We start from the raw sequence: 27,819 nt of genomic DNA, 5'->3' as shown, positions 1-27,819 counted from the left end.
TGCAGACACCCCCACACCAAAACCCTCTGGACCCCACATCAGCTGGCTTGTTGCCCTACCACTTGTCTAAGAAGCTCTCCCTGCCAACTCAAGTGTCCATGGTAGTCAGAGGGTCCCCTCCTTCTGGGGGTCCAGAGGCCTGCGGAGAGAATGAGTTGCTCCTTGACAGTTCATCTCACCCATTCCCCCTGAGTTGTTGTGGTTCAAAAGTAAGTCCTGCTGCAGGGTAGCCCATCACGGTTTCCAGCTTTCTCCCCCTTTAGCCCAAGCTTCTGTGTCTTGTCTTATCCATTCTCAGTGCCCTCCTTCTGAAGATCTGTTAAAAGTGTGCCAGTCCTCTCAGTCCCTCGGTGGGAGTTTTTCCACTCGTCTGCATCGAGTTGGTCATCTTGCCTTCTCCCCCTTTGCTCACTTTTTAATGGGGTTGTTTTTTGCTTATTCAGGTAAGTTCTTTATAGATTCTGTATATTAGACCTTGTCAGGCCATAGTTTGGAAATATTTTCTCCCATTCTGTGCAGAATGTTTACTCTGTTGATAGTTTGGTTTTTTGTGCAGAAGCTCTTTAGTTCAGTTAGGTCCCACTTGGAAGTTAACCTTTTTTAAGAGCCAAAAACATTGTCTCTCCTGTACATACATCACCGTCACACCCATTCACTGATTAATTCAGTTATCCTTCCATTTGTTGATCCCCACCCTTTATTATCCTTCATACCATACACTCTCCATTTAAAAATTATTCCATCTTCTTGTCTGTTGTACCCATTCATCTGTCAGCCAATCTAGTAATTGGTTCTATTGTACATGAAGTCACAAACGGCACTTTGTCAACCCCCAGCTATAGAGAAGGGAGATCTTGAGAAGCAAATATCCCAAGCTAAAAAGAGTACATCGCATTTTGCCTCTTAAATCCATAAACCACTTTTATCCAAACGTCTCACCTCCCCCATCAAGTTGGCTGACACCAGTGGGAAATGCATATGTCTAATGGAGAAAGGCGGGGTGTGGACAGGCAAATAAATGTGTAAATTTGGCCAGGGGTAAGAGCATAGGTGATAAAGGTCCTGGTGTATCCCAACTTAAAAGGAAAAGAAGCCAGGTGCAGTGGCTCATGCCTACAGCACTTTGGGAGGCTGAGGTGAGTGGATCACAAGGTCAGGAGATTGAGGCCATCCTGGCTAACACTGTGAAACCTCATCTCTACTAAAAATACAAAAAAAATTATCCAGGTGTGGTGGCAGGCACCTGTAATCCCAGCTACTTGGGAGGCTGAAGCAAGAGAATTGCTTGAACCTGGGAAGCGGAGGTTGCAGTGAGCTGAGATTGCACCACTGCACTTTAGCCTGGGCGACAGAGCAAGACTCCATCTCAAAAAAAAGCGGGGCGGGGTGGGGGCGGGAAGAAAAGGCAAAAAGGAAATTTAACCCTTGAGACCAAAAATAAAGCTTAGTGTGTTGGCCACCAGTGTAGCCATGTGTGCTAGCCATCCAAGTCTAGAGTAAGTGACATGCTGTGAGGACGTGTGTGTGTGTATTGGGGTAGGGGATCCTAAGTGCTGCATATTTACCTTTTACATTATCATGAGTGCATTCCTGCCTCTCAGTGATAAAATCTCATGAACATTATATAGCTGCATAACAAGTAGAAATATGCAAAAATCCTAAGTGACAGCTCAGTGAATTATTGCATTCATGGTACCATCTCCCCAGTAAAGCAATAGACAGTGACCGGCACCCTGGAAGCTCCCTCATGCCCCTCTCAGTCACTGCTCTTCCCTCCTCTCCAAAGTAAGCACTGTTCTGACATGCGATAGCATAGATGATTTGGGGTGGATTTTAACTTTATATAAATGGGATTATACTGTACGTGTTTTTTTATGTCTGGTATCTTTTACTTTATGAGATTCATCCATGTTCTTGCATATAATTCATATTTATACAGTAGAACAGTATACATTAATAAAAAGGATTTTTTTTTTAATAGCAGCTGCTGGTTAGAAGCTGGGGAGTGTCACTGGATCTGTATTTCTTTCTCTGCCTCCTGCCCTCAGATCTCTGACTGCTAGCACTCTGGCCACATTCCTTTTACTTTTTCTATTCACAATAGTAAAAGGTAGGAGTTGTGAGAAGAGTTCTCAAGTAGCTTCTGTGTGATCTTTGGCAAATTATCCCACTTGGATCTCTTTTACCCACTTGGAAAGATTGCATAACAACAATGCCCAGCAATTTCATATATGACAACATGCATAAAAAACGCTTTAAAAGTGAGAAATAAATGTGGAGTGAAGGACCGTAAGCAGATTGAGCATTTCATCTGGTGCCCTGGCACCAGCGCTGTTCTAAGTAATTTGTGTATTAACACATTGAATACCTTCTCCCTTAGGTTGTATGATTATTCCCATTTCACAGATGAGGGAACTGAGCACAAAACAGTCCAGGCCTGCCTGAGAAGGCACAGCTTCAAGAGACCTGGAAGGTGAACTCCAAAGCCAGTGCTTTCACCAGTCCCCTGGGCCACCTCTCAGTGGCTTTTTTTTAGTTTTGCCAGCAGCACATGAAAGACACTTTCGAAACCCAGAGTAGGAGGAATCTTCTTGCAACTCCTGTGCACCTTCTGAGCCTGGTTCCTGCTGCTGTCTTCCTTGCTCCCAACGCTCCAGTGTCACTGCCCTTCTGCTACGTCTTAGAACACATGGCACCTTCTCCAGTACAAAATACTATTGCTCCCTCTGCTTAGACACTCTTCCCTGCCCTTGGCTCGGCGGGCTCCTTCTCATCCTTTAGGTCTCCCCCCAATCATCACCGATACAGAGTTCTTTTCCAGTACTCGAAGTAGGTCCAGTCTTTATTCTCTTGCAAAGCATTCCTTTGACTTCCTTCCTGGTGGTTATTGTCTGTAATGGTGGTGTTGCTATGCTGACTTAGTTACCTGTTTTCCCTGCTCTAGGTCATATCCTCCTACGATGTCCTCTTAAAGGGCCTTGTTCACAGTCGTGCTCACAGTGTCTGGCAATAGCAGGGCTTTGTCAAAGATCTTTGAAGCAACTCAGTGGGTCTCCAGGTTCTTGGCTGCCCACTCTCTACCACTGCTTTTGTTCCCGTGTAGTCAAGTGTTTCCCAAGTAAATACAGCGTGGTCTGCTTGTTGACCCAGACTAATGGATTTAGAAAGCAGCATGGGGTCGGTGTAAACCCAGAGCAAACTCTGGCAAACAGTCTTCCACTGGTCTGAATTTGTTGTGCACCCTTTCAATCAGCAATACGCCTTGTGGCAATACAACCAGACTCCTCCGTGGAGCTGAGTGGCAGCAGTTAAAATTGACTCTACGTGATTCTGGAAGATGTGCCTTCTTGGTTTCCTCCTTCACTTTTTCCAGTGGAGTCGTTAAAATGGACTCCATCTTTATTGGGGTCACTGGTTTATCAGGAAGTTAATAGGATGAGCAAGTAAAGAGATAGAAGGTAAGAATCTTCCAGTCCACATTCAAGTTTTTATCCGACTTGCCCTTGTAACCGTACGGGTCTGTAAGAGATTCTAGTCCCATTATAATGCTTGTCACTCTCCAACCTCTAGTTCAAAGGCAAGTCCCTAGAATGAAAGCTGCTATAAAACAAAGCCGCTGTTGCTGGGAAAACCAAAATCAGTCACGGCCCTCTTTGGAAGCAGCTGGTTGTGAAGAGGCTGTTCTTGAGCTTGGGCCTAAACAGCCCAAGGGAAGGCAGGCAAGCCTGGAGGGTGGGGGTGTGAAGTAAGACGTTCTGCACACTCCCCCACCCCCCACTCCTGCCCCAGGGCTTGGCTTCCTCCTTTCCTCCCCCTTCCCCGGTGCAGCTGGCAGAGGAAATCATTCCCTAGACTACCAGCTCTGCTTCTGATAGCACCGGAGCAGATGGCAGATGTGTGACTGACTGAAAGCCAACTTGTGACCTGCTGGTCACCTAAGACTTGCTAGATGGGCCAGTGACTAGAGTAAGGACCTAAAAAAGAGGCATCGAAAACTCAGGATTTCAAAAGCTTCAAACCTGCCAGGGCAATTAGACAGTGAAGGACTTAACTCTGGGGAATTCTCGATACCCACTGAAAGAAAGGCGCGTGAGTTTTCTGAGAAGAGTTAAAAGAGAAAATAACTTGTAAAGTTCCCCAATTTCAGGGACATACTACACCTAACCAGGCAGAGCCCTGTTAATCCTGCTCTAGAAAGAAGGAACAGGGCGGCAACCCCCCATTGTAATGAGGCTTCTGTCTGCAGGGAGGATGGAGCAGGTTTAACTCACTGCAACACAGGTGGACAGGAACAGACCTCCCTTTGGCTGACGGTCAAGCAGCAGGTCAAGGACAGGATCTGTTAGAGCAGCAGTCCTCAGTTGGGGTCAATATTGCCCCCCAGGGACATTTGACAATGTTTGGAGACATTTCAGGTTGTCACAACCAGAGGGATGTGTGACTGGCATCTAGTGGGTAGAGGCCAGTGATACTGCTGAACGTCCTGAAGTGCACAGGACAGCCCACCAAACAAAGAATTATCCAGCCCTAACTGTCAATAGTACTGACTTTGGGAAACCCTGAATTAGAGTCTCTGAGAGTATGACGATCTTCTTTCCTGGAGTAGAAAGAAGCACCCTTGTGTTGCAAAGAAAATCGTCCTTGAAACTCCCACCATCTTGGTGTTCCTCTAACTCTCACGGACATGGGAATCACTAGGGATCTTGTTCAAATGCGGATTTGAATTCTGCAAGTCTGACGAGGGCCTGAGAGTGCAGTTTCAACCAGCTCCCAAGGGGCTGTCATTCTGGCCAGTCCACAGATCACACTTTTCAGTGCCTTCATATTGTCTCACTCTCCTCTTTCTGTCCCCACCCCCAGCCTTCTTTGTCATACTCTGTTTGAGCCATTCCATGCCCTGTCACCAAGAAACATGTGGTAGCGTTTAAGCTTCACTGCCCAGATGACAGTATCTCTCCAGCTGTTACCAATTTGAAGTTCAGGGTGTTGATGAAATCGATTGACTTAGTTGGAAAAAGGATCCCAAGGGACTTGATCAAGCTACCCCACACGGGCTTCAAACAAACAAAAATGTACCTTGGGACACTTTTTGCATGATCTGAGAGGCTTAGACTGTGTAGCAACCATGACTTCGGGGCTGTTCAGGCTCGCTGCTGCATGCTAAACGACAGGTTGACAATTTGTGTCTATAAAGGACCAGAAAGTGAGTATCTGAGGCTTTGCAGGTCATACAGTCTGTCACAACTCCTCAGCTCTGGAAAGCAACCACCAACAACATCCAAATTGAATAGGTACAGTTGTGTTCGAATACAACTTTAGTTACAGAAATAGACAGTAAGCTGATTTGGCCCATTGTCCACTGTAGTTTGCAAACCCCTGTTCTAAACAATTCCATTTTCTTCATGTTTCTGTCCCAATGAAAATGAAAACAAAAATCATGTAGGAAAAACTCTAATGAAAGGGAATTATATCATCATATGAGTTGTAAATGTCTGCAGGGCATGGATGAGTAGATGCTATTTACTTTACTGCACAGAAATGTGAAATGTGAATGCTTTAAAAAAAAGTTTTTAAAGGTTCTGGAATGCAGTGGTGTCACCATAGTTCCCTGTGATTCCACTGCTTTAGCCTCTCCTATAGCTGGGACTACAGGTGCATATGAGTATGCCTGGCTAATTTTTTTTGTTGTTTTTTGTAGAGAGGGGGTCTTACTATGTTGCCGAGGCTGGTCTCATACTCCTGGGCTCAGAAACTCCTCCCACCTCCGCTTACCAAAGCACTGAGCTTATAGGAGTGAACCACCGTGCCTGGTAATGTATCTTTGAAGTTGGCAGAAACATAGCTCTCTGTCTTCTTGTGCAGAGTAGAATGAGACAGGACAATAAATAAGGAACAGAAAGATGTGTCTAAAGGTCTGCCGTTCAATCTTAGTCTGCTTTTTCTGCTTTCTGGACTTGTGTGCATACCTTCTCCCACAGAAGACATGGGGGAAGGGAGCCAGCAAAGATTTTCTTTCTCTTCCATCAGACCTTGAGCATTTTTTGAAGGGCATTGATTTTCTTGCAGACGCCAGTTTCTATGAGACCTCCTATTTGTAGAGACGGGAACATTGCTCAGTCAGAAATGCCAGCATATCATAGAATGCCCCTGCTGCACCTTCATGTTGGCAGATAAACTGTGGAGAACTGCAGGCTGAATTGGATACTGACCTCTCTTTGCAGAAGCCCAGCCAAGGATCTTGTGGGAACTTGTACCCCTGCAGTGCATGGACGATTGCATAGCTCCCAGTCACACTGACCCTTCGGATATGGATAAATTACTGCCTTTAACTCTATCATCACCCTGAGCACCTCTCATAAAGCCTGCATTCTTTGGCAGGGAAAAACAACCCTCTCTGTTAATTAAGAAAACAGAACTCTGCTTGAGGGGGAAATGACCTGGCATCTGTGTCTCCTGAGCATTAGGTGGGATTATTCTGCCAGGTCCTCCAGAGGATGCGGGGGCACTGATACTGCCCCAGACTATGCGCTTCAGCCAGATCTCTCTGGCAAATTTAGCTTGCAGCTCCCACCTCCCCTATCACGCATGCGCTTGTGCACACACACAGACACACACACACACACACACCATGGCTTGAGCAACAAGAAAAGAAAAATGTGTTTGTAACACAAGAGTAAAGGCATGTTAGAGCCCCATTAGGTTGGACTCTATTGATTTGCAATATTTCGACACTGTGTCTTGTTCAGCACAGACAAATGGAATGAAGAGTCAAACTTCATCTGTGTAGAGGAGGAATCCCAGCCACGGTTTGGAGGCACAGAGACAGCGGCTGGTGTTTAAGTGAACATCACTGTGTCGGGCCCTGTTTCTCAAATTCATTCATCCATATAATCATGCATCCAACAAGTATTTGTTTGCCTTTTACATAGTTGAGTCTTTTCAGGTCATGCAGTCTGTCACAACTCCCCACCTCTGGAAAACAACCCTTGGCAATACGCAAATAAATAGGTGTGGTTGTGCTCCAATACAATTTTATTTACAAAAACAAGCAGGGAGCAGGGAGCTGGACTTGACCCATTGGCCATTATAGTTTGCAAACTCCTGTTCTAAACAATTCCATTTTCTTCACATCTCTGCCTCAGCACATAAATAATAAATAATATAGGAAAGACTCTACTGAAAGGGAGCTAAATCATCGATATGAGTTGTAAATGTCTGGAGGGCATTTACGGTCTCAAGGCATGCTTTCTTTCCTTGGAGACTTGTAGGCCTCACTAAACCTCCTTCCTGCATACTGAATACCAGGTACTGAGGTCAGGGTGAGCAAACAGGAGCACGGTTTCTGCCCTCTTGGAGCTGCTGATCCATCAAGAAGACAGAGATGAAACAAAAACTACACAAAAGGATCATAGTCGTGATGAACCTTAAAAAGGAAAAGTATATTTTTCCTCATCTAATCAACACTGCTGCTTCAGTACTCACACCCTGTCAGTATGCCCTTCTTACTAATGCATCTCAAGAGGTTCAAAAAACTTCCCAAGTTACCCAGCCAGAAAGTAGCTCTCCAGTTCTGTCCATAGTTAGAGGGAAGGAGTGTTTCTCAAGTTGGAGTGTGGCCTGTGACAGTACAGCTTCATCTTGAGGACGTTATCAGCTGCTAATTTGAACAGATCACCAGAGCTGTGGTTAACAAGGAGAAAACGTTTCTGCAGTGCAGGGAGCTCATCGTAAGTTACATGTCCTCTGACTTTAAAATTGGAGAAACCTCAGATGGTGGGCTATATAATGAATACCAGAGATGGAGATTGACAGGTGCAATCACAGTATTTTGTTCCTGATGTTTGGAATCTCACTGATGTAGATCATAGCACTGACCCCCTCCAGGTCAGAGGCTGATTGTTTCTTTCCAAGCTATGGATAACATGAGAATCCATTTACCTTTATTTCATAAGTGTGCATTGAGTACCAAAGGGTGCTGGCCACTGCCAGCTCTGCAAGAATGCATTGAAAAGTCAGGAGAAGATCCCTGCTCCCAGGGGATTCATGCAGCTACAAACTTACATATGACCTTCATAAGTCAGGGTGGGTAGTTTTAAAAAAGCTCAAGTGCAAGAGTGAGTGGTTGACAACTAACTTTGCTACTCGAGAAGGAGTGTTCAGGGTAGACACCACTGAGGAGGCGACAGCTACACCAGGACATTAACGAACAGTCAGGCATGCAAACCAGAGAGTTTTCCAAGGCCTGCTGGAATGAACTTGTTGTTGGGTTTGGGGAGAGGGGGAGGAATGTAAGCACAGCTGAAGCAGACTTAAGAGAGGAGGAGTGTTTTAGTTGATGATCTTGGAGAGAGAGAAGGGAGCCAAGTCACGTAGGGCCTTCAGGTCTGCATAAGGACTCTGGATTTTGCCAGTAACGAAATTAACAACAGAACCACCCTTTTTAGAGGCAAGTACACAATTATTGCTCATCTTTGGTCAATATTGGCCTTTCTGTTCATGCCCTGAATACAAAAAGACCCTAGGGGAAAATCTGAGTTAACGAATCAGAAGGGAAGCATTTCTCCTCTCTAGAGTGAGCAGGTAGTATTTCCAGTCCCACCCGCACATACTCCAGCGGAATGAATAGCTTACATTTAGGTAAAAGTGATAGTAGACTTGTGTAACAGCGCCCTTCTACTCTGACCAAGCACTTTTCTTTTTCCAAGGGGACACCTCAGGGTATCCTGAGCTTTCCTAGGATGCAGAAGCATGATACCAGAGGGCAGTACACCTCCCAGCAGAATAGAAGCTGCTCTTCTTCAAGGTCCCCTCCTCACAGAAATAGGAATCTGTTCACAAGCAGGATGCTCTCAAAAACATTTCACTTCTGGGCTTATAAAAGACACGTTCCAGAAAACAGCATGCTGGGGAATTAATAGTATTTGCTGAGTTATTTGTGCTGACCCTAATTCTACTCAAGAGCTAGTGCGGAAAGCCTTGCCAAGATCATTGCTTCTACCTTTGTTTCTAGACCTGAGTTTGAAGATGTTTTCTTTGCTTTCTTGTTAGAGTTCGTCCACTCAGACCACTCATTCATCATCTTAGATTGTTATCCTCTCCTCTCTGCTTTCATATTGGGAGGCTCTGGAAGTGATTAGGTGGTTGTAAATCAGCTTTTGTGATTTGGATGTCAGAGAGAAGCAGCAGAGTAAGCAAGAGGTAGGCGGACCCAGCTGCTATTGCCCTGACAGTTACCCCAGGAATGAAATTTAAAAATTATTGGAGTATATGATATTTGGCAGAATAATTTCTTTTACAACTGCCATCCTGATTTAGCTATAGAACAAATGCAGTGCCCTAGAAGCCTTCATCCTACCCCGCTCACTGCCCTGACCTGTATCACTGTAGATATCCTCCAGCTGTGTGGTCTGGTTCCTAACTGGTCTGTAGCCTGGGGTTTGGGGACCCCTGCTTTGTAGCATTTATTTTCCCTGGAGAACAGTTTCCAGTCTATGATGAGGTATTATATGTAATTGCCATGTTTCCTTTTTACCCTTTATAGGCATATCCCATGTTAAAACGGGCCCTTTAACAAATATTGCTTTATTTATATTTATTTATTTGTTTATTTTTTGGAGATAGTGGCTCACTCCCGTTGCCCACGCTGGAGTACAGTACAGATCTCGGCTCACTGCAGCCTCAACCTCCTGGGCTCAGGTGATCCTCCTACCTCAGTCTCCCGAGTAACTGAGATTACAGGCATGCACCACCATGCCCAGCTAATTTTTGTATTTTTGGTAGAGACAGGGTTTCACCATGTTGCCCAGGTTTGTCTCAAACTCCTGAGCTCAAGTAATCCACCCTCCTTGGCCTCCCAAAGTGCTGGGATTACAGGCATGAGCCACCACATCTGGCCAAAAGTTGCTTTACTTTTACTCCATTTTATTGAGATATAACTTACACAAAGTAAACCAATATTAACACTACACTTCAGATAATTTGTATACATGTGTATTGTTTTACAACCACCATCCAGATTGAGGTATAGAACGAATGCAATGCCCTAGGAGCCTTCTTCATATGCCCTCCCACTTCCCTGACCTGTATCACTATAGATAGCCTCAGCCTGTTCTTGAACTTCATATAAACAGAATCATACAGCACATATTCCTTCTGCATCTCCACGCATTTTCTACGAGATACATCCATGTAATTGGGTGTAGTTATTCCTTCTCATTATTGCGTAATATTCCATTATATCAGGTTTTCTCAGTTTTGACACTGCTGACATTTTGGTTTGGAAGCTTCTGTGTGGAGTGGAGGAAGCCATCCTGCACATTGTAGGATGTTTAGTAGCATCTCTTTACCTCTACCTACTAGACACCAGTAGTATCCCATCCTAATAGTGACAACCAAAAATGGGTCCAGATGTTTCCGTATTTCCCTCAGAATTAAAAACCATCATATCACATGAATATATGTAAACTTTTTATTTGCAAATAATGTGACATCAAAAAGTTACAAAAATGCAACAAAAACATCTACAATGTACTCTTTACGTAGATTGATCCATTGTTAACCTTTTGCCACGTTTGTTCTCTCACGTTCACATGCACACACATGAGCACGCACACACACACGTTTTATTTATAAACCATTTGAAAGCAAGCTGCATCCATTTGGGCCATTACCACCGTGTCCTTCCATATCTAGTTCCCAAGAATAAAGATCTTCTCCCATAGTTACACAGTTATTAATTAACCACAGTAAATTTAGAATACTTTTATCTATTACCCATGTTCCATTTTTTTTTTTTTTTCAGTTGACCAAAAATTATCCTTTATAGCTGCAGTCCCCAGCCTTTCTGGCACCAGGGACCAGTTTTGTGGAAGACAGATTTTCTACAGACCAGGGCCAGGGGTTGGGGATAGCTTCAGGATGATTCAAGTGCATTACATTTATTGCATACTTTATTTCCATATTACATTGTAATATATATGAAATAATGACAGAACTCACTATAATGTAGAATTAGTGGGAGACCTGAGCTTGTTTTCCTGCAACTGGACGATCCCATCCGGGGTAATGGGAGACAGTGATGGATCATCAGGCATGAGATTCTCATAAGGAGCACACAACCTAAATCCTGCACGAGCAGTTCACAGTATGGTTTGCACCCCTATGAGAATCTAATGCTGACGCTGATTTGTCAGGAGGTAGAGGTCAGGCAGTCATTGGAGCAATGGGGAGCGGTTGTAAATACAGATGAAGCAGGAGGTGAGGAGGGCCACTTACCTCCTGCTGTGTGGCCTAGTTCCTAAGTGGTCTGTAGCCTGCGGTTTGGGAACCCCTGATTTATAGCATTGATTTTCCCTACAGAGAAGGTTCCAGTCCAGGATCAGGTATTATTTGTAATTGTCATGTTTCCTTTGTACCCTTTAATCTGAAACATTCTCTCAGCCTTGTCTTAAGACTACAGTCCCTTTTTTTCTAACAAGTGTTCCTCCTTTTGGGATCTGTCTAATGCTTCCTCCTGAATCAGGAAATGCATTCTTGACCAAAATACTACCTAAGGGATACTGTGCCCTTTTCAGTACCTCTCACCTGGAGGCATGCAGGGTGTAGTTGCATCTCACCGGGGATATTAAGTTTGAACTCCAGGTCAAGGTGTTGCCTGATTTTACTGTTGTTTAGTTACTAATTCTTCCCTTGCAACTAATAAGCAATGTGTAGGGAAACACTTTAAAACAACGCTCTCTCCCATCAAATTTTACCCCCTAAATTTAGCATACTCTTTGATTCTTGCATGAAGCACTCTCCCTCCAATGGTTATAAAATGATTTTGCAAATCGGGCACCCCTTTCCTCCTTGTGAACTCTCTCTGCCAATAGCATTCCACTATACACAGAGCTCTCTCTTTTCTCCCATTTATTTTTTTTATTTTGTTTTATCTGTTATCAGTAGAGACTTGGGAATTCTTTTTTTTTAAACTTCATATATGTGTATATATATATATATATATATATATATATATATATATATATTTATTGCATTTTAGGTTTTAGGGTACATGTGAAGAACATGCAAGATTGTTGCATAGGTACACACATGGCAGTGTGGTTTTTTGCCTTCCGTCCCTTCGCCTGTATCTGTCATTTCTCCCCATGCTATCTCTTCCCACCTCCCCACCCCCCCATCCCTCCCCCATTTCCCCCCAAGGGACCCCAGTGTGTAGTGCTCCCCTCCCTGTGTCCATGTGTTCTCATTGTTCAACACCCGCCTATGAGTGAGAGTATGCGGTGTTTGATTTTCTGCTCTTGTGTCAGTTTGCTGAGAATGATGGTTTGCAGGTTCATCCATGTCCCTACAAAGGATGTGAACTCATCGTTTTGATGGCTGCGTAATATTCCATGGTGTATATGTACCACATTTTCCCTATCCAGTCTATCATCGTTGGGCATTTGGGTTGGTTCCAGGCCTTCGCTATTGTAAACAGTGCTGCAATGAACATTCGTGTGCATGTGTCCTTATAGTAGAATGATTTATAATCCTTTGGATATATACCCAGTAATGGGATTGCTGGGTCAAATGGGATTTCTATTTTTAGGTCCTTGAGGAATCGCCACACTGTCTTCCACAATGGTTGAATTAATTTACATTCCCACCAAGAGTATAAAAGTGTTCTTATTTCTCCACATCCTCTCCAGCATCTGTTGTCTCCAGATTTTTTAATGATCGCCATTCTAACTGGTGTGAGATGGTATCTCGATGTGGTTTTGATTTGCATTTCTCTAATGACCAGTGATGATGAGCATTTTTTCATATGTTTGTTGGCCTCCTGTATGTCTTCTTTTGTAAAGTATCTGTTCATATCCTTTGCCCATTTTTGAATGGGCTTGTTTGTTTTTTTCTTGTAGATCTGTTTTAGTTCTTGTAAATTCTGGATATCAGCCCCTTGTCAGATGGGTAGACTGCAAAAATTTTTTCCCATTCTGTTGGTTGCCGATTCACTCTAATGACTGTTTCTTTTGCCGTACAGAAGCTATGGAGTTTCATTAGGTCCCATTTGTCTATTTTGGCTTTTGTTGCCATTGCTTTTGGCGTTTTGGTCATGAAGTCCTTGCCTACGCCTATGTCCTGAATGGTTTTGCCTAGATTTTCTTCTAGGGTTTTTATGGTGTTAGGTCTGATGTTTAAGTCTTTAATCCATCTGGAGTTAATTTTGGTGTAAGGTGTCAGGAAGGGGTCCTGTTTCTGCTTTCTGCACATGGCTAGCCAGTTTTCCCAACACCATTTATTGAACAGGGAATCCTTTCCCCATTGCTTGTTTTTGTCAGGTTTGTCGAAGATCAGATGGTTGTGGGTATGTTGTATTTCCTCTGAGGCCTCTGTTCTGTTCCATTGGTCTATATCTCTGTTTTGGTACCAGTACCATGCTGTTTTGATTACTGTAGCCTTGTAGTATAGTTTGAAGTCTGGTAGTGTGATGCCTCCTGCTTTGTTCTTTTTGCTTAGAATTGACCTGGCTATGCGGGCTCTCTTTTGGTTCCATATGAAGTTTGAGGTGTTTTTTTTCCAGTTCTGTGAAGAAGGTCATTGGTAGTTTGATGGGAATAGCGTTGAATCTGTAAATTACCTTGGGCAGTATGGCCATTTTCACTATGTTGATTCTTCCTAACCATGAACATGGAATGTTTCTCCATCTGTTTCTGTCCTCTCTTATTTCGTTGAGCAATGGCTTGTAGTTCTCCTTGAAGAGGTCCTTTATGTTCCTTGTTAGTTCTATTCCTAGGTATTTTATTCTCTTTGTAGCAATTGTGAATGGCAGTTCGTTCTTGATTTGGCTGTCTTTAAGTCTGTTACTGGTGTATAGGAATGCTTGTGATTTTTGCACGTTGATTTTGTATCCTGAGACTTTGCTGAAGTTGTTTATCAGTTTCAGGAGATTTTGGGCTGAGATGATGGGGTCTTCTAGATATACAATCATGTCATCTGCAAATAGAGACAATTTGATTTCCTCCTTTCCAATTTGAATACGCCTTATTTCTTTTTCTTGCCTGATTGCTCTGGCTAGAACTTCCAGTACTATATTGAATAGGAGTGGTGAGAGAGGGCATCCTTGTCTAGTGCCAGATTTCAAAGGGAATGCTTCCAGTTTTTGCCCATTCAGTATGATATTCGCTGTTGGTTTGTCATAAATAGCTTTTATTGTTTTGAGATACGTTCCATCAATACCTAGTTTATTGAGGGTTTTTAGCATAAAGGGCTGTTGAATTTTGTCAAAGGCCTTCTCTGCATCAATTGAGATAATCATGTGGTTTTTGTCTGTGGTTCTGTTTATGTGGTGAATTACATTTATGGACTTGCCTATGTTGAACCAGCCTTGCATCCCTGGGATGAATCCTACTTGATTATGGTGGATGAGCTTTTTGATATGCTGTTGCAGTCTGTTTGCCAGTATTTTATTGAAGATTTTTGCATCTATGTTCTTCATGGATATTGGCCTGAAATTTTCTTTTCTTGTTGAGTCTCTGCCCGGTTTTGGTATCAGGATGATGTTTGTCTCATAAAATGATTTGGGAAGGATTCCCACTTTTTGGATTGTCTGGAATAGTTTCAGAAGGAATGGTATCAGCTCCTCTTTGTATATCTGGTAGAATTCGGCTGTGAACCCATCTGGACCTGGGCTTTTTTTGGGTGGTACGCTCTTAATTGCTGCCTCGACTTCAGACTTTGTTATTGGTCTATTCAGGGTTTCGGCTTCTCCCGGGTTTAGGCTTGGGAGGATGCAGGTGTCCAGGAATTTATCCATTTCTTCCAGGTTTACTAGTTTATGTGCATAGAGTTGTTTGTAATAATCTCTGATGATGGTTTGGATTTCTGTGGAATCTGTGGTGATATCCCCATTATTGTTTTTTATTGCATCGATTTGGTTATTCTGTCTTTTCTTTTTAATTAATCTGGCTAGTGGTCTGTCTATTTTGTTGATCTTTTCGAAAAAACAGCTCCTGGATTTATTGATTTTTTGAAGAGTTTTTTGTGTCTCTATTTCCTTCAGTTCTGCTCTGATCTTAGTTATTTCCTGTCTTCTGCGAGGTTTTGAGTTTTTTTTTATCTTGCTCCTCTAGCTCTTTCAATTTTGATGATAGGGTGTCAATTTTAGATCTCTCCTTTCTTCTCATGTGGGCACTCATTGCTATATATTTTCCTCTAGAGACTGCTTTAAATGTTTCCCAGAGATTCTGGTATGTTGTGTCTTCATTCTCGTTGGTTTCGAAGAACATCTTTATTTCTGCCTTCATTTCATTGTTTATCCAGTCAACATTCAAGAGCAAGTTGTTCAGTTTCCATGAAGCTGTGCGGTTCTGAGTTAGTTTCTGCATTTTGAGTTCTAACTCGATTGCACTGTGGTCTGAGAGACTGTTTGTTATGATTTCCGTTCTTTTGCATTTGCTGAGGAGTGATTTATTGCCAATTATGTGGTCGATTTTAGAGTAGGTGTGATGTGGTGCTGAGAAGAATGTATATTCTGTGGATTTGGGGTGGAGAGTTCTGTAAATGTCTATTAGGTTTGCTTGTTCCAGGTCTGAGTTCAGGTCCTGGATATCCTTGTTGATTTTCTGTCTGGTTGATCTGTCTAATATTGACAATGGGGTGTTAAAGTCTCCCACTATTATTGTGTGGGAGTCTAAGTCTCTTTGTAAGTCATTAAGAACTTGCCTTATGTATCTGGGTGCTCCTGTATTGGGTGCGTATATATTTAGGATCGTTAGCTCTTCTTGTTGCAGTGATCCTTTTACCATTATGTAATGTCCTTCTTTGTCTCTTTTGATCTTTGTTGCTTTAAAGTCTATTTTATCAGAGATGAGAATTGCAACTCTTGCTTTTTTTTTTTGCTCTCCATTTGCTTGGTAGATCTTCCTCCATCCCTTTATTTTGAGCCTTTGTGTATCCTTGCATGTGAGATGGGTTTCCTGGAAACAGCACACTGATGGGTTTTGGCTTTTTATCCAATTTGCCAGTCTGTGTCTTTTGATTGGGGCATTTAGTCCATTGACATTTAGGGATAGTATTGTTATGTGTGAATTTGATGCTGTCGTTTTGACGCTACCTGGCTGTTTTGTTGGTTAGTTGATGCAGATTCTTGATTGTGTTGATGCTCTTTTACCATTTGGTGTGTTTTTGGAGTGGGTGGTACTGGTTGTTCCTTTATATATGTAGAGCCTCTTTCAGGAGTTCTTGTAAAGCAGGTTTGGTGGTGATGAAATCTCTGAGTGCTTGCTTGTTCGCAAAGGATTTTATTTTTCCTTCACTTATGAAGCTTAGTTTGGCTGGATAGGAGATTCTGGGTTGAAAGTTCTTTTCTTTAAGGATGTTGAATATTGGCCCCCAATCTCTTCTGGTTTGTAGGGTTTCTGCTGAGAGATCTGCTGTGAGTCTAATGGGCTTCCCTTTGTGGGCAACCCGACCTTTCTCTCTGGCTGCCCTTAGCATTTTCTCTTTCATTTCAACCCTGGTGAATCTGATGATTATGTGCCTTGGGATTGCTCTTCTTGAGGAATATCTTTGTGGTGTTCTCTGTATTTCCTGTATTTGAATATTGGTCTGCCTTGCTAGGTTGGGGAAGTTTTCCTGGATAATATCCTGAAGAGTATTTTCAAGCTTGGATTCATTCTCTTCATCACATTCAGGTACCCCTATCAAACGTAGATTAGGTCTTTTCACATAGTCCCACATTTCTTGAAGATTTTGTTCATTCCTTTTTGTGCATTTTTCTCTGTTCTTGCCTACTCTTTTTATTTCATTGAGTTGATCTTCGACCTCTGATATCCTTTCTTCTGCTTGGTCAATTCGGCTGTTGAAGCTTGTGCATGCTTCACGAAGTTCTCGTGTTGTGTTTTTCAGCTCCATCAATTCACTTATATTCCTCTCTATGCTATCCATTCTCGTTAGCATTTCATCCAATCATTTTTCAAGGTTCCTAGTTTCTTTGCGTTGGGTTAGAACATGTTCTTTTAGCTCACTGTAGTTTCTTACTACCCACCTTCTGAAGTCTGATTCTGTCATTTCATCACCCTCCTTCTCCATCCAGTCTGGTTCCCTTGCTGGTGAGGAGTTGTGATCCCTTTTAGGAGGAGAGGTGTTCTGGTTTCGGGAGTTTTCATCCTTTTTGCGCTGGTTTCTTCCCATTTTTGTGGGTTTATCCACCTGTTGTCTTTGTAGTTACTGTCTTTCAGATTAGGTCTCTGAGTGAGCTTCTAGTTCGTGGATGCTGAAGTTACTTCTTTTTTTTTTCTTTTCTTTTCTTTTTTAAGCTTTCCTTCTAGCAGTCTGGCCCCTCTGCTGTAGGATTGCTGAGGTCCTCTCCAGGCCCTGCTTGCCTGGGGATCACGTGCAGCAGCTGCAGAACAATAAGGGTTGCTACCAGTTTCCTCTTCCACTATCTTTGTCCCAGAAGGATGCTCGCCTACTGTCAGTCCATTCTCTCCTTTATGAGGCGATTCTTTGGATCTATGGGGGTCAGGGAGCTACTTGTGGAGACAGTCTATCTTTTATTGGGGCTTAAGTCCTGAGTTGTGAGCTCCGTTGTTCGTTCAGAGCTGCTGGGCAGGTACATTTAGGTCTGCTGCAGCTGAACTCATAAAGCACTTTTTGTTCCCAGGTGCTCTGTCCCGGGGCGGGGGTTGGGGCTTTATGAGTTTCCCTTGTACTACTGCCTTTTTTGATTTTTCTTTCAGGTCTGACTCACCCAGATAGCAGCACGCCTAGCCACTCTCTGCCTGCAGAGGCTTTGCTGAGCTGCTGTGGGCTCCGCCCAGCTGCCCTGTGCTCTTCCCTGCAGTCCTGTTTATATGGGCATAGTTAGAACTGTCTCAGCAACGGTGGCCCCGCCTCTGTTATGGCAGACTCTCTCTGTTGTGGCAGGTTGCATCGGCAACAGCGGGTTGCCTCTGCGATGGTGGCCTGCCTCCCTAGTGGTGGAGAGTCTCAGTAATGGCGGACACCCCTCCCCCACCAAGCCGGATCATCCCAGGTTCAGCTGTGCTTGATTTGAAGGGCTCAACCCAGAGGGTTTCCAATTACTGTTTTTGTTTTCCTTGTTGTTTGGGGTGGGGGTGGGACCAACCGAGCCTGATCACCTGGCTCCCTGACTCAGAGTCTTTTAAGTTGAACGACCCCGCGTTCCAGTCACTCGTTGAAAAGGCGTGGGGATCTCCTGTGCTGCGACTCACTGAGTCGGCTCAAACACCAGAGCCGGCTCCTGGCGGATTTTTTGCCTAGGAATCTCCTGGCCTGGCTCGCTATTTCAGATGAATGGGCAACTCTGCCGTCTCAGGGCTCCGATCGCCAGCTAAGAGGCTCCCAGACCAGTGGCTTTTGTACGGAGAACTGCCGCGACAGGGCGTGGTCACAGCAGCCGCGCAGGCCCCCCGCGGGAGCCAAAACAGCCGCACCGGCCGGGACTGCAGCGCTGGCGACCCCTCTGCCTGGGTATCTCCTGGTCTGTGGGCAATAAAAATTCATCTGGAAATGCGGCATCCACTCACCCTCTGCACTTTCACTGGGAGCTGAAGTCCTGAGCTGTTCTTAGGCGGCCATCTTCCCAGCATTCGGGAATTCTTATTTGTTTTGGCAGTTTAAAAATCATTACTTCCCTTAAGGATTTTAATGCTCAAATTATTCAGATTTGGCCAGTGGGGGCCCCTTCAAGTTAGGCCCTGTGTTCTGACAAACCCCCACCTTATCTTATTTTTAATTCTTTCCTTATGGCGTAACAAGATGCTGTTTCTTTTAATGTCCTTACCTTTATCCTGGAGTTGGCCACTTTTCTAAAAAGCCTGGGTGCCTTTAGTGGGGAATGACAGAAAAACCACAATGTATTTTCCATTTTCCTGATATTTGACATTTGAGTTTTTTTCATTTCAGGGCTCTTACAAGAAAGCTTCTCTGAATACCCTTGTCCATTTCTTGGACCTTCTTACTAACTTCTGTTCATTATAAAACCAAGAGTGAAGATGGTGAATTGTGCAGGGTTTCTACTCTCAGCCATACACCCAACAGAAATGGATAAGTCCACAAAAAATGGATGAGGATATTCAGAGCAGCTTCATAATTCATATACATGTATGCGTATTTACATTTAGCTTTAATAGATATTGCCAAGTAATTTTACAAATAACATGGCTCATAACATGGCTTTAGGTTTTGTCGGGGAAGAGGAAGCTGGAGGCCCCAGTAGGAGCAGGAATAATCAGTGGCAGAGGCAATAATGGACCATTGCAATTCAAAGACATATTGTCTATGACCAGAAATGGCAAAATTGCTGATCCTTGCAATGTATAATGAGTGGAAAATGCTGAAACTTCGTCACCTGGCCCATTCTTAAACATCTCCTTGAGAGCTTTGCTTGAAGATGAGCAAAATGGAAGTTACTGAAGTCAGTATCTCTCACTACCTTCAAAATGGTTTCTGTCTCTGGGATGCCAGGAGATCATTTGACAGCACTTAGGAAATGGAGATCCATTGCCGGGGCACCTGCTGTTACATAGCGTCAGAGCCACTGCTTTACTCTTAAACGTCCCTCCTCATGAGACAGAGGGGTACACTGGGGTCCCACTCACATCTTCTGGCTGCTAGGGACCCATTTACCCTAGAGCATTCACTGAATGGTCTGAGAGAGTAAATATTTCTCCATCTATACCTAGGGAGTTTCTTAGTATCCAAGACACTTTAGGTAGGAAGCCACCTGCCACTTAGGGACAGCAGGCAAAGCAGGAAACTGCTGCAGGCTAACAGAGAAGTGAACTGGTCCAGTATTGTGGAACCAGTGTTCAGGGTTGCCAGAAACAGCCTGGGCATTTTCCAGCCTCTATAGCTTAAAGTTTCCTCATCCAAAAAATCTGTCCTACAGAGCTTAGAGTGAGTGCATCATTAGAATCAAAAACGTAATTAATGTGCTTTGCAAAGTGAAACTCTAAATAGAGGAAGCATGATGCATAAGATGCACAGTGGGCTCTTAGTAACTTTGATGAGCCTTTGGAGGAATTAGTAACTGGTAAAATACATCTCCGGATGCATTTTAAGCAAGTGCCCCCTCTAGGTAGATAGTGCTCTGCTGTGGAGTGGAGAGAGCCCCCTCACAAGCACATGTGCCCTGAGAGAGCCCTTGTACAGTACACAACTGCACAACAGTATGTAATGACCCTGGGTAGATGACCAGCAGTGACAGTGATCCCCATTGCTGCACTTTTGTATTAATCTCAGTGGTCCCCTCCTCTCTCCCCCAGGTCTCTCTGCCGATGGTGGTGCCAAGCGCCAGGAGCACCTCTCCCGATTTTCCATGCCTGACCTCAGCAAAGACTCTGGAATGAATGTGTCTGAGAAGCTGAGCAACATGGGCACTCTTAACTCGTCCATGCAGTTTCGGAGCGCAGAGTCGGTTCGCAGCCTACTCTCTGCCCAGCAGTACCAGGAGATGGAGGGAAACCTCCACCAGCTCAGCAACCCCATCGGCTACAGAGACCTGCAGTCCCACGGAAGGATGCATCAGAGCTTTGATTTCGACGGAGGGATGCCGGGCAGCAAGCTGCCAGGGCAGGAGGGCGTGAGGATCCAGCCCATGAGCGAACGCACCCGGAGAAGAGCTACTTCGCGCGACGACAACCGCCGTTTCCGACCTCACAGGTCCAGGCGTTCCCGACGCTCTCGCTCGGACAACGCCCTCCACCTGGCCAGCGAACGCGAGGCCATCTCTCGGTTAAAAGATAGGCCCCCTCTGAGAGCCAGGGAGGACTATGACCAATTCATGCGCCAGCGGAGCTTCCAGGAGAGCATGGGGCATGGGTCCCGGAGGGACCTGTACGGCCAGTGCCCGCGGACTGTGTCGGACCTGGCTTTGCAGAATGCCTTTGGGGACCGATGGGGACCCTACTTTGCCGAGTATGATTGGTGTTCCACCTGCTCCTCCTCTTCAGAGTCTGACAACGAGGGCTATTTCCTAGGAGAACCCATCCCCCAGCCAGCGCGCCTGCGATACGTGACGAGCGATGAGCTGCTGCACAAATACAGCTCCTACGGCCTCCCCAAATCTTCCACGTTAGGTGGCAGAGGACAGTTGCACAGCAGGAAAAGACAGAAGAGCAAAAACTGTATCATTTCTTAATACGATTGGGATCAGGGAATGGGAGAAGTTGGGAGCTAAGAATGTAAATTCAGAAACTTGCACTGTTTTAAATGTTAAAGCGCTTTTGGGGGTGGCTTATGGGGGAGAAAAGGGAAAATGCTGTCAGTGGATGGAGGCAAGGTTACAGATTGACTCAATAGGTAGTCACGTTCTTGGCATGTTGAATATTATTTGCACATTTCACTTTGGAAACACAGTAGACTCTATCGAGGCCAGGGTTGGTCACTTCCTTCCCATCAGTTCTGTGTTGAGTTGCCGTCTCACAAGATGGCAAATTGTCTCCCGCTCGCTTTTATCCTCTCTAGTTCTCTTACTTTTAGGACCCTTTTTTCAGTAAGTAATTTGTTTATTAGCCAGGACCCAAGACTAAGTTATTTACATGTCCATTGTAAATGCAATGTAAATGAGAGTTCTGATAAAATATTTTTGTATTTTGTAATATCAAAGGAATTTCTATATCGTAGGACTCAGTGGGGACTTGCATGCACATTCACCGTTGTCTTTGAGTAGTATTAAAAGGTGGCCCGGTACCGCCTTTTTTTTTTTTTTTTTTTTTTTCTATACAAATTTGTTACATGTCAGTGAGATCTTTTTCAAAGGAATATATTCAATTTGGCTTTTTGTGGCTAAAAAATAATAATCATAATTAGACCCAAAGCTTTTTATGCTCCATTCCATCTTAAGGAGCTATCCTTAAGTCTGTTCCCACGCTCAGTAGAATTTACTTTCTACAAAGTGGTAGTAATTTTTTTTTTAATTGCAAATGTAATTTTTGCCAATTAGAGAAACCAACCAGTGTCAGTAAAGTTCTGTGAGAAATGCCATCCCTGCTGGGAATGTTAAAGTTACTTAATGTTGATCTATCCCTTGGGGAAAGTAAAAGTGACTGTGAGTGGTGCTGTTGTGTGATGTCAGCATGACGTTGTTTTGAGTGTGGCATTATGTTCTGGTGCTCATGTTTCCTGGATTGTATTATCTGCTTTCCTTTACCAAGGCAGACAGAACTGCTGCCTTAGCCTGACAACCGGTGTCCTCAAAGCAAATGAACTTACGCATTTGGGATTGAGGGACGGAAGGATTCTGAGGGGGCTCTGGGAGGAACGGTGTGTAGCATGTCATGCCTGGAGAAGGAGAAAGGCAGTTTGAAAACAGAAAGCAGGTCAAGGGTAGAAGTTAAAGGAGAATCTGAAGACAGGTGAGGGAAAAGAAGAACTGGAAGTGAAACAGAGGACAGGTGACAACCACCTTGAAGAGCTCCCAGTGCATGTAGAAAGAATCCAGTGTAACCAGCTCAGTAACCAGAGTATCTGGGTTACCCAGGAAGGTTGAGCTACTGAGATTTCAGTGGTGCAATGGCTTTAAAAATCAGACTTTGTTGGGAGGGGACTTCCATTTTGAACTTTGAGGACTGTTGGTCAGACAGAAAATGGGCTCAAAAGTGAGTTTGCTTAATGAAGACATTTAACGGTTGTGCTGTTTATAGTAAAATAAAACTCCCTACCTTGCTTCAGTTAAAAATGAAGCACTTGGTTTCTTTCTTCCATCCTCCTCCTCCCCTTAATGGATTGTGGCAGTTGAAATAATCCATCGGAGGACCCACCTGTAGTGAGATGTACTGTCGATGTAGTGCCCGGTGTATCTCAGTGGCCATCTGCCATGGTGAGGTGAGCGTGATCTCTTTTCAGTATAGTAGTTAACATTTTCTAGTATTTCTTATGGAGAGTACGTCAAAAGCGGCATTTCAGACACCATCCTAGATGGGTCTGAGGAAAGGAAGGTTGTAAAGGACATGGCAATGGCACTCCATTAGGGATGTATTAAAATAATTTGCTTTTCAGGTATTAATATGACATTTGTCATTGTCACTGATTTTTTTTTAAAAAAGCAATGCACATGTTGGTTGTGGCTGTTTTCCGCATGCTATCTTCATATCTAAATGCTTCATTAATTATCCGAGCCTCCGGAGAATTAACTCTATTACGTTTGTATAGTAAGTTTGTAAACTGCTTGGCAAACTGATTAAGAAATAATTTGCAACACCGTGCTACTAAAGTGGCAGGTTTCTGGTAGAAATCGGGCGAGTCCAATTTGGAGTTTTAAGTTCCTTGATTGATGAAACTAAAAAAGGCAGTTTGGGAAAAAGAAAAGAGAAGGGGAAAAGTAGATCAACTTAACTTAGCAAACGGCTGAAAACATGTCTGTCCTCTGTGGCCCCAAAGCCAGTGAAAGAAATTCTCCCAGTAGAAGTTGCTTCCTAACTGTTTTTCTCAGAATACCTCTTACATTTCTCAAAGAAGGCTTCAACCACCATCAGCAGAAAGAAGGTGGCCTAGAAACTGCCACATGACCAGTGCCCAAAGGGGTCTGGAGGCATTAGTCTAGATGCCCAGAAAGCATCCAGGGACTGAACTCAGAACTTGGGATGTAATGAGATTCAAGCTTCAGGGTCAAACCGTCTACTAGCAAGATGACCTCCCTCTATTCTACCACTGCAGATTTCTTCTTACCCAAATGCAGCCAGGCATCTTACAGAGAATGCTGAATGAGGAAGGCCAGTTTCTTCCAATGATGGCAGAACCTCCAAGTGAATGCCCTGTTGAGGGCAGGACATCATTGTATTGGAGTTCCACCTGCTAGTGATAGCTCACACGTCACATCCCAGAATCCCATTCCCAGTGCGTTCTTTCCTGAGGCAACAACTTAGGGTCCTCCCCTAATTCCTCCATCACAACCTTTAACTCTTATCGGCCAGGTTCCTCCTGTGAATGGGGCCTGTACTCACTTCCTCTTAGACCATAATTCCATCTTCGATTCCGTAATTGAAGATGGAATTATGGTCTAAGAGGAAGATTACTCTTCAGACTGGTTTCCAGAAGAGTAATCTTTTCCCAGTGTTCTCTCTTCTCCCTGGTTCTTCTTTTTCCCACCCCTAATATTGATCTTCCTGTCTTTTGGTTACAACTGCAACTTCAGAGTTCAGTTCATTTCCTATTGCTGCTCAGTTCAGTAGCAACATAGCTGGCTTGTTCCCAGGCCCAGGAAGTGTAAGTCATTGACAGTTTCCTGAGTGGCTGTGCCAATCCATACCACCCTTGGTACTGTGAAAAGGCTTCTTGGCAGCCAGGTGGCATTGAGCATGGTATTCAGGGACCTTTCCTTCCGTCATACAGTTGTAGGATCTCTACCAAGTGTGAAGGTGAATGTGCTAAGGGAGAGCAGAACCATGTTTCCTGGTTTTTCATACGTCCGAGGAAGAAGTCCTGCTGTTGGTTGTTTGACACCTTCTTTCCACTTTCCCCTTTTATTTTTCAGTCCTTGCTTTCTAATCCCAACCAGCTGAGCGAATGAGCAATTTTATGTTCCTAATACAGGATCTGGAAGCAGTGCTTCATAATCCTTGTTTCCTGTAGGATGCTCCTGCACTATAACAACATTTTTTCTTCCTTCTGCTGCAGCTTTTTGCTTCTTGGGTACCACTAGCTACTGTTGAGTTCAGGTGGGGCCCGTGATGACATATATGTGGCACTTGCTCTGCGCTCCCCACAAGCTGAGCAGATATAACCAATGCATCACTGTATACTCTCGCTGAGAATGTGGATGCAGCCTGAGAAATCTTTGCAACACTCCAACCAGCCAGGACCAGAGATGATCAGAACTAAGCTTATTGGTCTGATGACAAATCTTATTTGTAAACTGATTTATATCTGTCTTTCAACCCTTGGTTCTCTTGCCTTGGAACAAAAACATTTTAGGAAGCATAATTGGGAACATTTAGGAAGCAATATTTATAAATAATTCAGAGACTCCAATTCACCTGCCCCACCACGACCACCACCACCCACCCACCCCAGGTTGTGGAGGCTGGAGGAAGCTGACTTCTTAGGCTAAAAGACAACAAATCTCATTCACCTCCTATGCCATTTTCATGTTCTCTACCAATTACTATAGACAGTCTTCATTTTGCAGAGGTCAGGTAAGACTTCATCTTATTCTTCATCTAATCCCACCCTCTAACAAATATATATATATATATATATATATATATATATATATATATATATATATATATTCCAAGGAGAAGTGCTCTTTGTGTATTTCTAACAGAAAACAGATGCTTAAGCCTAAGAAGGAAGATCCACCCATGACAAAGGGAAGTGGAAAACTGAACCAGTTATCTGAATACTTCATGCCAGGACAGTTGCTATTAGCAACTGTTTTGCACCTTCAGGGCTTTAAAATGGGCTCTTCAGACAGCATTGCTTATGCAGGACTCAGTAGCCCAGCCTCCACTGCCAGTTTTTGAAGGCAGTTTCAGATCACCACCTTTTGAGGTACATTTCTTTAAGCACAAGAGAAGTGGAAACGGCCTTTGCCTTGTCTCCAGTGGTTTGTCCCTCTGGGGCCTCAGCAGATACCAGAGCTAATTTGTAGGACCATTTGGAAGTAGTCTTCAAGGTTAAGATGAAGAAAAAATTGGATTCTTTTTCCATTGTCTCATAGTAGTAGCCTAGTCAACACAAGACTCCCATGAAACATGACTCACTGTTGGGAGCCATATTATTTTATAAGCTCTCTTTCTGCTGACAAAACTAGCTTTCCTCAAGGGAATATAAAGGAGGGGAAAGTCACGTAGTGTTAGGAAAACATTTCTGTGCTTTGAATATGATGAATCAATAGGATAGAGAAAAATCGTCTTGTTCTATTCTGAGAGTTCTCTGAGATATCCCTTCACTCTGCTCGGCATTTGGACATTGATGTTCAACAGGTCTCTGACCAAGCTTTTCTGAAATTTTCAGAGAGAGTTACTTACCAATAAGGTCTGTTCTCAAACCTACCTAATAGATTTTCGTACCTTTCCATAAAGTGTTACGATTCTATTATGGACCCTGACTTGACATTCTAAGGACAATGAGTCCTTCATTTTTTTTTAATTAATTTTTTTTTTTTCAGCAAATCAGGACTTCGGCAGGCTTTCCTCTCCTAAACTCATTCTTTCCTCCACAGGATTGCTTTGCCCATCTCCAGCTTTCATTTCAAGTGCATAAACAAAACCTCAAAGGGCCTGGGAAGGCGAGGCAGGCCAGAGTCTGTGTTCCGTGTTGAGTGTCCAGCTATTTGTGAAGAAGGTCTGCTACAGGCCTTTGGTGTGGGCTCTGCCAGAGACTGTTCTGAACACTTTGCTTGAGATCCGTGCCCTGTAAAATGGATATGATGTTTTACTGATGTCTGTAATACATTTGTAAACTTCCAATAAAATTTGAATAAAAGAAATGTTGCCATTCTTCTCAGTCCTCCCTCGCTTTCCAGATTTTAGGGGTGGTCTCTGCCTTCGAGCATTTCAACAAAGAAAAGAAAGGACACAGGCATGGAGTGATGAGTTTTACTGTGAAAGATGAACCTGATTGTTTAAATCGGGGTTTCTAAACCTCGGCAATGTTGACATCTTGTGCTAGTTAATTCTTGGTTGCAGAGGGCTGTCCTGTGCATTATAGAATGTTTTGCAACACCGCTGACCTCTGGTCACTAGGCGCCAGTAGCAGCCCCTGGAAACTGCAACAACTAAAAATGTCTCCCATCACACCCATTAGGATGGCAACTATTAAAAATAATAACAAGTGTGGGTGAAGAACCCTTGTACACTGTCGGTGGGAATGTAAAATCATGCAGTGCTGTGGAAAACAGGGCAGTTCCTCAAAAAAATTAAAAATAAAATTACTACCATATGCTACTTCTGGGCTATATGCAAAAGATAGCAGGGTCTCAGATATTTGTGGCCAGGCAGGGTGGCTCACGCCTGTAATCCCAGCACTTTGGGGGGCCAAGGTGGGTGAATCATGAAGTCAGGAGTTCAAGACCAGCCTGGCCAACATGGTGAAATGCCGTCTCTACTAAAAATACAAAAATTAGCTAGGCATGGTGGCAGGTGCCTGTCATCCCAGCTACTCAAGAGGCTGAGGCAGAAGAATCATTTGAACCCAGGAGGCAGAGGTTGCAGTGAACCAAGATGGTGCCATTGCACTCCAGCCTTTTGAAACTCTGTCTCAAATATATATATATGTATATATTTGTACACCCATATTCATAGCAACAGCATTCACAATATCCAAAAAGTGCGAGCAACCCAAATGTCCACTGATGGATGAATGTGTAAACAAGGTGTGGTGTATACATACAATGGAATATTATTCAGCCTTAAAAAGGAAGGAAATTCTAACACACGCTACAATAGGCAAGTGTATGATTCCATTTATCTGAAGCACCTAGAGTCAAATTCATAGAGACAGAAGATAGAAGAGTCACTGGGTTGTCAGGGGCTGAAGGGAGGAGGGAATGGGGAGTTATTATTTAATGTGTATAGAGTTTCATTTTGGCAAGATGAAGAGTTCTGGAGATGGGTTGCAGAACAATGTAGATGAACTTAATACGACTGAACTAAAAAACTTAAAAGTGGTTACGATAGTAAATTTTATATTGTTTATTTAACCACAATGAAAAAATGTCTCCACACATTGCCAATGTCTCCTGAGGGCAGAATTGCCTCTTGTGGAGAACCACTGGTTTCAATGCATTGCCTTCTTGGAATCTTTGTTCTTTGAGGACTCTTGAAACTGATTCCTACCCAAGCCACACACTTAATTTTCAGTTATTATTAAGAA

General features: G+C 43.7%; 1 protein-coding gene across 7 annotated transcripts in view; it reads left to right on the top strand.

Annotated features, from left to right (window-relative positions):
* PRICKLE2 (prickle planar cell polarity protein 2) overlaps positions 1-26,444 on the top strand; it is a 395,296-nt gene extending 368,852 nt beyond the window's left edge. For all 7 annotated transcript variants that reach the window (XM_074404501.1, XM_010350916.3, XM_010350915.3 and 4 more), the window contains one exon: positions 20,268-26,444. In XM_074404501.1, the coding sequence (XP_074260602.1) occupies positions 20,268-21,142 (875 nt within the window). In that variant the 3' untranslated portion in view covers positions 21,143-26,444. The remainder of the gene's footprint in view (positions 1-20,267) is intronic.
* The last annotated feature ends 1,375 nt before the right edge of the window (positions 26,445-27,819 follow it).

Source organism: Saimiri boliviensis, chromosome 8 (genome assembly GCF_048565385.1).
Source record: "Saimiri boliviensis isolate mSaiBol1 chromosome 8, mSaiBol1.pri, whole genome shotgun sequence".
Taxonomy (NCBI): domain Eukaryota; kingdom Metazoa; phylum Chordata; class Mammalia; order Primates; family Cebidae; genus Saimiri; species Saimiri boliviensis.
The sequence above is the reverse complement of the archived record's forward strand: the minus strand, read 5'-3'. Positions and strand labels throughout refer to the sequence as shown.